Source organism: Dermochelys coriacea, chromosome 5 (assembly GCF_009764565.3).
Source record: "Dermochelys coriacea isolate rDerCor1 chromosome 5, rDerCor1.pri.v4, whole genome shotgun sequence".
Classification (NCBI taxonomy): Eukaryota; Metazoa; Chordata; order Testudines; family Dermochelyidae; genus Dermochelys; species Dermochelys coriacea.
Genome location: NC_050072.1, coordinates 92,047,917 through 92,060,744, shown reverse-complemented (window position 1 = coordinate 92,060,744; position 12,828 = coordinate 92,047,917). Strand labels below are relative to the sequence as shown.

The 12,828-nt window shown below is 42.0% G+C and overlaps 1 protein-coding gene across 14 annotated transcripts in view; it reads right to left on the bottom strand.

The window, feature by feature from the left end:
• Nucleotides 1–12,828, bottom strand: part of AGTPBP1 (ATP/GTP binding carboxypeptidase 1) — a 174,394-nt gene that overhangs the window by 77,062 nt on the left and 84,504 nt on the right. For all 14 annotated transcript variants that reach the window (XR_006281636.1, XM_038402651.2, XM_038402649.2 and 11 more), the window contains 2 exons: nucleotides 3,517–3,610; nucleotides 3,142–3,179 (listed from right to left, as the gene is read on the bottom strand). Coding sequence is in view for 13 of the 14 variants with exons in the window: in XM_038402651.2 (XP_038258579.1) it covers nucleotides 3,142–3,179; nucleotides 3,517–3,610 (132 nt within the window). In the remaining variant the exon portion in view is untranslated. The remainder of the gene's footprint in view (nucleotides 1–3,141; nucleotides 3,180–3,516; nucleotides 3,611–12,828) is intronic.

The following is a 12,828-nucleotide window of genomic DNA, read 5'->3' as shown; positions in this document are numbered from 1 at the left end:
TAACCTATTCTTAAAAACCTCAAAAGATAGAGCTCTCACAAACTCCTAGGTAATTGGAGCTACTGCTTAACTACCCTTACATATTAGGAAGTTTTTCCTAATATTTAACCTAAATCTTTCTATTGCTGGTCAGTCCTCTATGAATAAGGAGAAAAATGTATCACCCTCCTCTTCATAACAACCTTTTAAAACTTGAAAAACTTATGTCCCCCCTCAGTCTTCTCCTCTCCAGACTAAATAAACTCAATTTTTTCCAATCTTTCCTCATAGGACATGTTTTCTCAATCTTTATTCATTTTTGTGGCTCTCGTCTGAGCTTTCTCCAATTTGTCCACATCTTTCCTGAAGTATGGTGACCATTACTAAATACAGTTGCCCCGTTACAGCCTTATCAGCGCCGAGTATAGCGGAAGAATTACTTCTAGTGTCTTGCTTACAACCTTCCTCCTAATACAACCCAGAATGACGTTCACTTTTTTGCAGCAGTATTACATTGCTGACTCATATTTAGTTTGTGATCCACTATAACTTTCAGTTCCTTTTCCACAATACTCCTTCTTAGACAGTCATTTCTCATTTTGTATTTGTGCAATTGATTATTCCTTCTTAAGTGTAGTACTTTGCATCTATCCTGACTGAATTTCATCCTATTTATTTCAGATCATATCTCTGGTTTGTCCAGATCATTCTGAATTCTACTCCTGTCCTCCAAGGCGCTTGTAACCCCCACCTTCCCCAACCCACAAAGTTTAAATGTGCTCTATGCCACTATCCAAAATTATTTATGAAGATATTAAATTGAACTAGACTCAGGACAGATCTCTGCAGGCCCCCTCTTGATATGCCCTTCCGGCTTGACTGCGAAGCATTGATAACTGGCTGGAAAACCTTTTCTAGAGAGAAGTAATGCATCCACCTTATAAAAATTCATCGAGCCCATATCCCCCTAGTTTCCTTATAAGAAGGTAATGTCTTACAATATTAAATGGCTTACTAAAGTTGAGATACATCACATCTGCTTCCCCCCATCCACAAGAAGGATATTAGATTGGTTTGACATGATTTGTTCTGGACAAATCCATGTTGACTGTTATATATGACCTTAATCTTCTAGATGCTTACAAACGGATTTGCTCCATTATCTTTCTGGGTACCAAAAGATCTATAAATTCCCTGGGTTGCCTTTATTCTCCCTTTTTTATAGATAGGTACTATATTTGCTCTTTTCCAATGTTCTGGGACTTCTCCTATCCTCCAACAGTTCTCAAAGATAATCACTAATGGCTCAGACAGCCCTTCAGCCAGCTCCTTAAGTATTCTAGGATGTATTGTGTCAGGCCTTGCCGGCTTAAAGACATCTAACTTGTCAAAGTAATTCTTAACTTGCTCCTTCCCTATTTTAGCCTTCTAATGTATTTGTTAAAATGTTTTCTTGTTACCTTTTATGTCCCTAGCTAGTTAGATCTTTTTGTGCCTTGTCTAATTTTATCCTTACATGCTTGTGTTTTTTTATATTCATCCTTCATAATTTAACCTAGTTTCCCACTTTTCCCAAATCTAAGCCATGCTTCCTGTCCATCAAGTCTCTTACCATACTTCCTATCTTTCCTACACACATCATCATTCAAGGTCTCCTGTTCTGAAAATACACATCTCAGCTTCGACTTTGCATTTACACAGCAGCAGACCAACATTATTCTAAGCTAACATTTCCTTCCATTGGCATTCTCTTAGGGATGAATCCTAAATACTACTTACTACTACAGTCATGAGAGCTAGAAACAGGTTGTGTACTAATCTGATCAAATGTGAGGCTAGCTAGCTCAGTACAAAATGGAGCAGAGACTTTCTGCAAATAAGCTTCCAGTCAAACTCCCTGATGGTGTTCTACATAAACCTTGATCACCTCTCAATGTCTACCCAATCTACTGAAGTTCTATGACTACCATAACTTGCATACAGTTCTTGTGAGGGAAGAGGATCATGACCCTTAACCAGCAGTGCAAGTAGGGTGGTATGGTCAGGTACACTGTACAAGGAAGATATTTATAGCTGATACGGCACACCGGAAAGAGGAGCAGCAGAAAGTGGGGCCACTGAGCAGCCCCATGCCCGCAGCACCTCCAATACAGCTGTACCGCTCCCAGCCTTCCATGCAGGGTCTCCTCCATCTGTAGAGCAGCTCCACCAGAGGACAGGGCTGGGGGCGGTACAGCTATGCTGGAGGAGCTGCGGGCGTGGGTCCACCCAGTGGCCCTACGTTCTGCTCCTTTCGTGCTGCAGTTTCTGGGAAAGTCCTGTGGTCAGCCCTGTCCTCTGGCAGGGCTGCTGCTGTACAGAATGAGGAGACCCTGTGTGGAAGGGCTGGGGGCGATACCGGTACAGCCAGGCAGGAGGAGCTGCAGGCATGCTACTCCTTTTGCCACTGCAGTTCCGAAGGCGCAGCGGGAGGACAAAGCCTCCAGGTAAGGGGGGGGGGGGGTGGATGATGGGGAGAGTGTGGGGGCCCCGGGCTGGGGGGAGTCAAGTGAGAACATCACATACCCCCGCCCCCGTGGGTCCCCCCTGTAAGAAATGGATTCCACTTGCACCACTGCCCTTAGCATACTTGAAGAGTCAATGGGGGTAGAATCTGTCATTATCACTCTGCTCTCATGCTTAGTTGCCATTGGAAAAGGATGGGTCCTGTCACTTCCCCATAGCTGCACATTAGAGCTATCACCAAAAAGGACACATACTCCAGACCCCAAGACCTATTTAGTGACAGCCTGACTATGCCCGAGACTACATTTGGTGCCATCCCCCAGCATCCTCACTGACACATGGCAGTCAGAGCTGGGAGTAGATGGTCACAGACTCTACGGTTGAGGGGCATGTAAAAGTATTTGTAAAAAGACTTCTTCCACTTCTCAGGATCCAAGTCAGTCTCTGCCTAAGTCAGGTAGTCTCTGTGCTGCATAACTGGATAAAGAGTTACTATGCATTATACACGTGGCAATAATGAACAGAACATATTAAAGATGAATTTCAACTTAAATTCTACATTTCCTGGCTTCTCTGTGTTTCAGCCAGACTCTTAATATTATTTTAATCAAGTTTTTATATTTTAGTAAAAATAGTTTCTAGTAGTCAAACACTTACTTGATTTTAGCAATGCAGCAAGTGTGTCTAAAGCAACCCTGTCAATATAAAAAGAAACAAACTAGTAAATTTAATCTACAATGTGGTAAAGCCATACAACATTTTTTTTTAAACAGGTGACTGATGTATGAGGGAGGTGTGCAAAGGTAAAAGGCAATAACTACCATAACCACAAATTTTAAGATTTTGCTACATGGCTCTGGACAGGCCTTAATAGAATCTTGGGTTTGTTGTGGGTAGAAAGAGGTGTTCTTCCCTTATCATTTAAGTGTCAAATACTAGGAAAGATTTGATTTTAAAAAATATTTTCTCAAAAAGTAAGTTTTAAAATCACCTTAAATTTTTGAATATAGTATGTTAAAAACTTTTACTCACTTCATAAGGCCAGTATTCTTTTTACTAAAAGGGCCAATGATCTTGAACATCAGTTCCACAACTCCATTTTTCCCCAAGGATACTGCATTTACAGCTGAAAGGAGTACAAATTAAAATAGATTTTGTGAAATAATGTACTATGAAGATTAGAATAATCTTGAAAATTTTGATTTGCTCAAATCAAAATCAAGCTGAGGGAATTTACAAGTTGAATTTAGATAATATGCACCCTGGTTGAGTGTCTGAATGGGCCCAGTAGGAAGTCTTGAATCAAGCACTGCACAGCCTATTATTTCAGAAAAGCAGGCACTTGCTAATATGTCATTCACTTTAAAGAGGCAGCAGAATCGTTGCAGGAAGGTGTAGGACTGTGGATCTCACAGAAGAGAATATACATTAGTGTTGGCAGAAACCCCTGCTGTTGCACATGCACACCGAAGTGTCTGCTGGTTTCTATTTCAGGTTAATAAGAACTAATGGAAATCATTATTTACAATGTACGCTTTGTTTCCCCCTCCTTTATTAAGATGTACAGCAAGGAGGTTTTTCTCCCTTAGCGTGCATATTTTGTTAAGAGGATAGTTTCTAAAATTAACATAAGAAAATGTATCAAGCTCCGATGACTAGAGGGGGTCCTTCAGCATCAGGATCAAAAGGTATGCCATTTGCTGTCTAAAGTCAGTGCCAGCAGTATTATTTCTATTGCAGTACCATCTAGACACTCCAATCAGGATTGGGATCCCACTGTGCTAGGCATTTTACAAATATGTATATGTCTTTCTATGGGAGCTTGCCTGCTGTTGCACATGCACACTGAAGTGTTTGCTGGTTTCTATTTCAGGTCAATAAGAACTAATGGAAATCATTATTTACAATGGGAACTTGCAATGGGAGACCATAATCTAAGATGTAAGGGAGTATATTAAAAAAAAAAAAAAGGAGTGGGGGAAAGGCCTGGCTCTGGATGTACACAGGATGCTTACTTAGGAAATCTGAAACGTGGTGGTCATTGGAAACAAAACAAACAAACAAAGGTGCACAAATCTTGGCTTGCTTAAAAAAAAAAAAAACGTTGTCCCTAATTGGGTATCAAGAGGCATTTAAGTGGAAAGAGCCAGCTTTAGTGGCAACACATACATATTAATTCAAGATTGTGTATTGATTTATAGGTACTGTATAATAATTATGCTTAGCAGTAATATTCAAGTAGCATCCAGAGGCCACAACCAAGGATAGGGGCCCATTGTGCCAGACACTGTACAAACACATAGTAAGAAAAGATACCTGCCCCAAAGAGCTTCCAATCTAAAAAAATAAGAAAAGTGGTTGAGAGATTAAATAATTTTCCAAGGTCATGCAGCAGGGCAGAGACAACAAGAATCTGGGTCAGAACCCAGTTCCCTGCCCACCCAATCATTCTGCCTCTCAACTAAGATGAGTTATCCTCTACTAACTTAGCTTATTTAAAGCACTCTGCAGCAAAAAATGAAGATCACTATAAAGCTCTGTCATATGAAGTGTCACAGCTTCATGTAACCATATTGGCTCCAAAAGGTGCCCTGCAAAACAAGACTTCAGTTGCCATTTTAGATTAATACCTTTTGAGGAATATAGCTTTGTTTTTAATTTAATGAATATATTTGAACATTGTCTGTGCTAAAACAGGCATTGGGAATGGAATCCAAAGATTTAAAAACTTCAAAAGCAGCCTGGCAAACTGACTCCTCAGAAGGCGCAAGTCCAAAATGATCCCAAGGTTGTTTGCATCTCTTGCAACATCTACCTGGAAGGCCACACTGTTAGTACTGGCACTATAAGTACTGCAATGTTTTCACCAAACTAGTCAGTCATCTAGGTTTCTACTTCCTGTAGAAACAGTGAATTAGACAGTGAGGGGGACACACTCCTCTGATATTATGGCACTGTCTCTAAAATAATCAAGTCAGTCAGTAAAAGGGAAAAGTTTTTGAAGTAAATACAAATCTTCTCTACGAAAGAAAAAAAAAAAACCCTTATATGGCTCTTAATTTTGGAACTGCTTGGCACTGAATTTTTCAAAATAGCAGCAACTATGAAGTAATGAGTTATAATAAAATACAGGCAGGGAACTACGAGCACACGTGTAGTTAAGAAAATGCTTAAGCCAATATAAATGCTTATTAAAAAGGTGGTATTTATCGGCACTGTTTTAAATTATTCAATATCAACATAAATGTATATTGAAAAAATTCACCAGGGCAAATTCTATTGACTTATTTTTTCAAAAAGTTGTATATCAGATGTCAATAGCACACAGAGGGCACATATACAGCACTGCTGGTGCTGCTTGTTTTTGAACATTAAGAGAGTACAGAAAGAAAAAAAAATGGTTGCTTACTTTGTACAATAACTGTGGTTATTCACGCTGAGTGTCTCACCATCACCCCCCCCCCATGGGTGCTCCACATCAGGTGCACATGCATCTCTCAAGCCCCTGATCAGAGTTTTTCGTATGGCCTGCACATGCGCCCTATGCCTCCTTATGCCAGATACTAAGGCTATATAGGCGAGCTACCCTCAGTTCCTGCTCAACCCAAATGTGTCTTAACGAACAATCCAAAGCAAAGGGGAAGGAGGGCAGGTAGTAGAGCACCCACAGGGGGACACATCTTGAAGAACCTCAGTTTCTGCACAATGTGAATAACCTCTTTTTCCTTCTTCAACTAGTGTCTCCGTGGGTTCTCCACTTCAGATGACTTCCAAGCAGGATCCCCTGATGGAAGAGTCCAGAACTGAAGATGGGTTCCAGAATAGCCACTGGGTTGGACCCATACAGAAGTGGGAGTGACATGCATCCCTGATAATGACCCCGATCTTTCCTATTACTTTCAGAGAATGGGCTCCTGAAGGGATATGTTGGAGAATCCTGAACAAAAACAGAAGAGACTGACTGGAAGTCTCCTTCATCCTCCTTCATCTCACTCAAAGGGGGAGCACACACAGACAACCATGGAGAGTCCTGTGGGATCTGAGAGAAGGGTCTTGCTACTGAGAGATGCTTGAGATGAGGAGCAAGGACTCCAATTCATCAGTTATCAAGTGGTCCATACTATAACTGCAAAAAGAACAGGAGTACTTGTGGCACCTTAGAGACTAAAATTTATTAGCGTATAAGCTTTCGTGAGCTACAGCTCACTTCATCGGATGCATAGAACATTTAGTAAGACAGATAGAGAGATACACATACAGGTAAGTTGGAAGTTACCATACAAACCGTGAGAGGCTAATTAGTTAAGATGAGCTATCATCATCAGGAGAAAAAAAAACTTTTGTAGTGATAATCAAGATGGCCCATTTAGACAGCTAACAAGAAGGTGTGAAGATACTTAAGGAAATAGATTCAATATGTGTAATGACCAAGCCACTCCCAGTCTCTATTCAAACCCAAGTTAATGGTATCTAGTTTGCACAGTAATTAAAGCTCAGCAGTTTCTCCTTGGAGTCCGTTTTTGAAGCTTTTCTGTTGCAAAATTGCCACCCTTTTTTACTGTGTGGCCACAAAGGTTGAAGTATTCTACCAGTTTTTGAATGTTATGATTCCTGATGTCAGATGTGTGTCCATTTATTCTTTTGCGTAGAGTCCGTTCGGTTGGGACAATGTACATGGCAGAGGGGCATTGCTGGCATATGATGGCATATATCACATTGGCAGTTGTGCAGGTGAACGAGCCCCTGATGGCGTGCCTAATGTAATTATGCAAGGCATTGAATTTAGCTGTATGGAATGGAAATCCATCAACTTCATGAAAAAAACCTCGTACAGATACAGACAGACAGACATCTTCCTTTCCAAATGCAAACAGATGGACATCATACCAAAAGGACTAAAGGTAAAAAATCCATTACAATCTGCATAGCACACAGACTATGTCGAGAGATTGTGCCACAAACTCTCAAAGAAACTGCGAAGTCACCTGATCAACATCCTATACAGCAAACAGGGAAAGATTAAGAATGAGCTCTCAAAACTGGATACTCTCATAAAAAAAACAACCTTTCACACAAACCTCCTCATGGATAGATTTTACAAAATCTAGACAAGCCATTTACAACACAAACTTTGCTTCTCTACAAAGGAAAAAGGACACTAAACTATCTAAACTACTACATGACACAAGGAGCCACAACAGTGGTTCCCTTAACCCACCCATCAATATTGTTAATCTTTCCAGCTAAACTCTTAGCCCGGCAGAGGAATCTGTCCTATCTCGGAGCCTCTCCTTTTGTTCCTCCAGGCCCACGAACATAATACAGTTCTATGGTGACATAGAATCGTATTTTCTATGTCTCCGACTAAAAGAATATTTCCAACACACCTCTGAACAACATGCTAACCCACAGAATCCTTCCTACCAACACTACAAAAAGAAGGATTCTGCGTGGACTCCTCCTGAAGGTCAAAAACAACAGACTGGACTTCTACATAGGTTGCTTCTGTCGATGTGCACGGGCTGAAATTGTGGAAAAGTAGCATCACTTGCCCCATAACCTCAGCCGTGCTGAGCACAACGCCATCCAACAGCCTCAGGAACAATTCTGACATCATAATCAAAAAGGCTGACAAAGGAGTGAATGCATCCGATGAAGTGAGCTGTAGCTCATGAAAGCTTATGCTCAAATAAATTTGTTAATCTCTAAGGTGCCACAAGTACTCCTTTTCTTAAAGGAGGTGCTGTCGTCATCATGAATAAGTTGGAATATGAACAAGAGGCTGCTAGGCAGTTCTCTAACTTCACATTCTACAGGTCATTATCCTCTGATGCCACTGAGGATTACCAAAAGAAACTACACCATCTGCTCAAGAAACTCCCTGAAAAAGCACAGGAACAGATCTGTGCAGACACATGCCTAGAACCCCGACCAGGGGTAGTCTATCTGCTTCCCGAGATCCATAAACCTGGGAATCCTGGACACCCCATCATCTCAGACATTGGCACCCTGACAGCAGGACTGTCTGGCTATGTGGACTGAGGAAACTACAATCCATCAGTGATCTTCCAGAAAACACCCTCCTGGCCACTATGGATGTAGAAGCCCTCTACACCAACATTCCCCACAAAGATGGACTACAAGCTATCAGGAACAGTATCCCCGATAATGTCACGGCAAACCTGGTGGCTGACCTTTGTGACTTTGTCCTCACCCACAACTATTTCACATTTGGGGACAATATATACCTTCAAGTCAGCGGCACTGTATGGCCCCATAGTATGCTAACATTTTTATGGCTGACTTAGAACAACGCTTCCTTAGCTCTCGTCCCCTAGCTCCCCTACTCTACTTGCGCTTCATTGATAACATCTTCATCATCTGGACCCATGGAAAAGAAGCCCTTGAGGAATTCCACCAGGATTTCAACAATTTCCATCCCACCATCAACCTCAGCCTAGACCAGTCCACACAAGCGGTCCATTTCCTGGATGCTACTGTGCTAATAAGCGATGGTCACAAACACCACCCTATACCAGAAACCTACTGACCGCTATACTTACGTACATGCCTCCAGCTTCCATCCAGGACACACCACACGATCCATTGTCTACAGCCAAGCTCTAAGATACAACCGCATTTGCTCCAATCCCTCAGACAGAGACAAACACCTAACAAGATCACTATCAAACATTCTTACAACTACAATATCCACCTGCTGAAGTGAAAAAACAGATTGACAGAGCCAGAAGAGAATCCAGAAGTCACCTACTTCAGGACAGGCCCAACAAAGAAAATAACAGAACGCCACTAGCCGTCACCTTCAGCCCCCAACTAAAACCTCTCCAACACATCAAAGATTTACAACCCATCCTGAAAAATGATCCCTCACTCTCACAGATCTTGGGAGACAGACCAGTCCTCGCTTACAGACAGCCCCCCAAACTGAAGCAAATACTCACCAGCAACCACACACCACACGACAAAAACACGAACCCAGGAACCTATCCTTGCAACAAAGCCCGATGCCAACTCTGTCCACATATTTATTCAAGTGACATCATCATTTAGGACCTAATCACATTAGCCACGCCATCAGGGGCTCGTTCACCTGCACATCTACCAATGTGATATATGCCATCATGTGCCAACAATGCCCTTCCGCCATGTACACTGCCCAAACCAGACAGATTCTACACAAAAGAATAAATGGACACAAATCTGACATCAGGAATCATAACATTCAAAAACTGGTAGAAGAACACTTCAACCTCTGTGGCCACTCAGTAAAAGATTAAAGGGTGGCAATTTTGCAACAGAAAAGCTTCAAAAACGGACTCCACCGAAAAGCTGCTGAGCTTAAACTACTATGCAAACTAGATACCATTAACTTGGGTTTGAATAGAGACTGGGAGTGGCTTGGTCATTACACATCTTCAATCCATTTCCTTAAATTAAGTATCCTCACACCTTCCTGTCAACTGTCTAAATGGGCCATCTTGATTATCACTACAAAAGTTTTTTTTTCTCCTGATGATAGCAGCTCATCTTAACTAATTAGCCTCTCACAGTTTGTATCGGAAATGCATCCGATGAAGTGAGCTGTAGCTCACGAAAGCTTATGCTCTAATAAATTTGTTAGTCTCTAAGGTGCCACAAGTACTCCTTTTCTTTTTACAGTTTGTATGGTAACTTCCAATTTATCTGTATGTGTGTGTATCTATCTATCTATCTATCTATTCCATTCTATGCATCTGATGAAATGAGCTGTAGCTCACGAAAGCTTATGCTGTAATAAATGTTATGCTCTAATAAATTTTAGTCTCTAAGGTGCCACAAGTACTCCTGTTCTTTTTGCGGATACGGACTAGCACTGCTGCTACTCTGAAACCTGTCATAGTACATCTGTATAGTATATATGAACTCCTGTGATACCTACCACAAGGTCTTTTAACATAAAGTGTGTTCTTATGCATTACTCTTAATGTGTTTAGGAGATTTTTCCAAAAGATTAGTTACTCTGTATATTTTTACAATTCTTGGTATTAGCAACACATGAGTTACAAAATTACCATTAGCAATAAACAAATTCATTGCAAGTGTCCATCTACAATCATGTTTGTCATTTCACATTTTGGCTCAATCCCATTGGGGTTTTGGCATTTTAGGGTTACCCTGTGGCTTCCCTTTCCACAAATAAGTTTTCATTTTCCTCCTTGTCCTGTAGGATTAAACCCTGATTTCTCTTGCTTAACAGAATTCACTGGCTGATTGAGTGTGATCTCTGTGCTAACAGCTATTAGCAAGTTTCCCCCCCCCCCCCTTGGTTAGCCAGGTAATGTGCATCAACACACACACTAGCTTGTTTACTAGTTTTTAAATCCTTAACTGTTATCAATTTCAAGGCTGGACTTTGTCTTAAAGAGATACCTTCCATTTTCACTAGCAAGTTAGACTCAAAGTTCTGTTGTCCTTCCTTTACCAACCTCTGGTTTCCTTCCATTACCAACCTCTGCTTCCACATGGAATCAGATGTTAAGTCCACTGAGAGACTACAAGTTATATCCAAAGTGTTTAGAGAAGAGAGTATACCTGCCCTCCCCTGTATTTTTAAGATATTAACTTCACCGCTGTCCTGGTCTGCAGACTCCGCTACCGAGTCCTCTCTCTGCACCTGAGTCACAGATCATTCACTCACAGAAACTACCTGGAGACATTTCTGTCCCAACAACACTGTTTTCCCAACAAACTGGTCAAGCACAACCACTTGGTTATAGGGCTGTTTAACTTTCTTAACAATTTTCATTCCATCCGAGAGTTTCTCAAAGCGATCCACACTGGATCTTCAAAAGGAAAGTCAGTGGATCCATTCACAAACAGAAAATTTCTGGCTGTTAGGAACTCAAACTGCCTTAATCAAATCACTTTCACACCCTTCAGTTGCAGCAAACTGGTTGCAAAGACTAGCCTGAAATTTTTTGTTCTTTCAGGAATCTTTCTAAGCACCAGTTCATCTTTACCTTGCTCCACAGAAGCATTCCTCTGCTGAGCCACTACGAACTCCTGAATTTTACTTACATCCAGAATCACCTTTGGCTCATCAAGCAGATTCCTACACAATCCCCTTTCAGGCAAACTGCTTTGATTGGGCACTTTGTTCTGTCTATTACTTGAAATCACTTAAATCCTACTTTTTATACTTAATAAAAATCACTTTTGCTTATTAATTTACCCAGAGTAAGTAATTAATACTTGGGGGAGCAAACAGCTGTGCATATCTCTCTATCAGCGTTGTAGAGAGTGGACAATTTATGAGTTTACCCTGTATAAGCTTTATACAGAGTGAAATGGATTCATTTGGGGTTTAGGCTCCCAGAAAGACAAAATACTGGGTGCTGGGAAACTCCGTGTTAACTGAGAAGCCCCTGGGTTAAGTGAACCTTTAGTTTCTGCAAACTGCAGGGGAGTGTGGCCCAATCTCTTGGTCTGTGCTGTAGCCAACTGGTGTGTCTAGCTCAGCAAGACGTGAGTAGAGGGAAGCCTTCTCTGGCAGGGGGCTTTGTTCTCAGTGGTATCCCAGCATTTCTAGTAACAGTCTTGAGGGACCCAACCCTTCACAGTATCATGTAAGGGACTGGCACTAATGCAGTGGCCTATGCGACAGTCAGCGAAGCCAACAGTTCCACGAATGGTGGACATACTGAAGTAGACACTGATGGCATCTGGTGCTGTTGCTTGCTCAGTGCAGAGGATGCTGCATGCCTGTACCAGTCCCCAGTGTCTATGGTTGCCCACCATGCTGGCAGAAGGTATTGAGGCCCTATCAGAGCTGTGTCTCTCCTTCATGCTCCGGGACTTTGCAGCCCCACCAGTGCTGGAAGAGGAGTCCTTCACTCAACAGTAGTGAGTTGAGAGGTCAACACTTCAGCGACTCTAGACCTCGCCGAGAATATGGGATTTCTTCAGAGTTGGCTCCTTAAGGTGAGCCTTCCTTGAAGCTATCAAAGTTTTCCCTTTCACAGATCTAGCGCAGGCTTCCTCTGTCTGATGGGGGCGGGGGAAGAGAGGTGGTCTCCGAATGGGACTCAGTAACTGGCTGAAGAGTGCGTTCCAGCAGTAGCTGTCTGAAGTTAATGCCCCCGTTTGTCCTTGCCCTGGATGCAAGAGCCAGGCAGAAGTGGGACTCTCCCAAGCAATGGACACACAGAGGGGTGGTCACTCAAAGCTATAGCCTCTCATTAGGAGAGACAACATTTGAAACCTGACAAGACAGGCATGCCCTGCCAGGAAAATAGTAAGTCTCTCCCAGGGGAAACAGGAGTCAAACAATCCTTTCACTACATA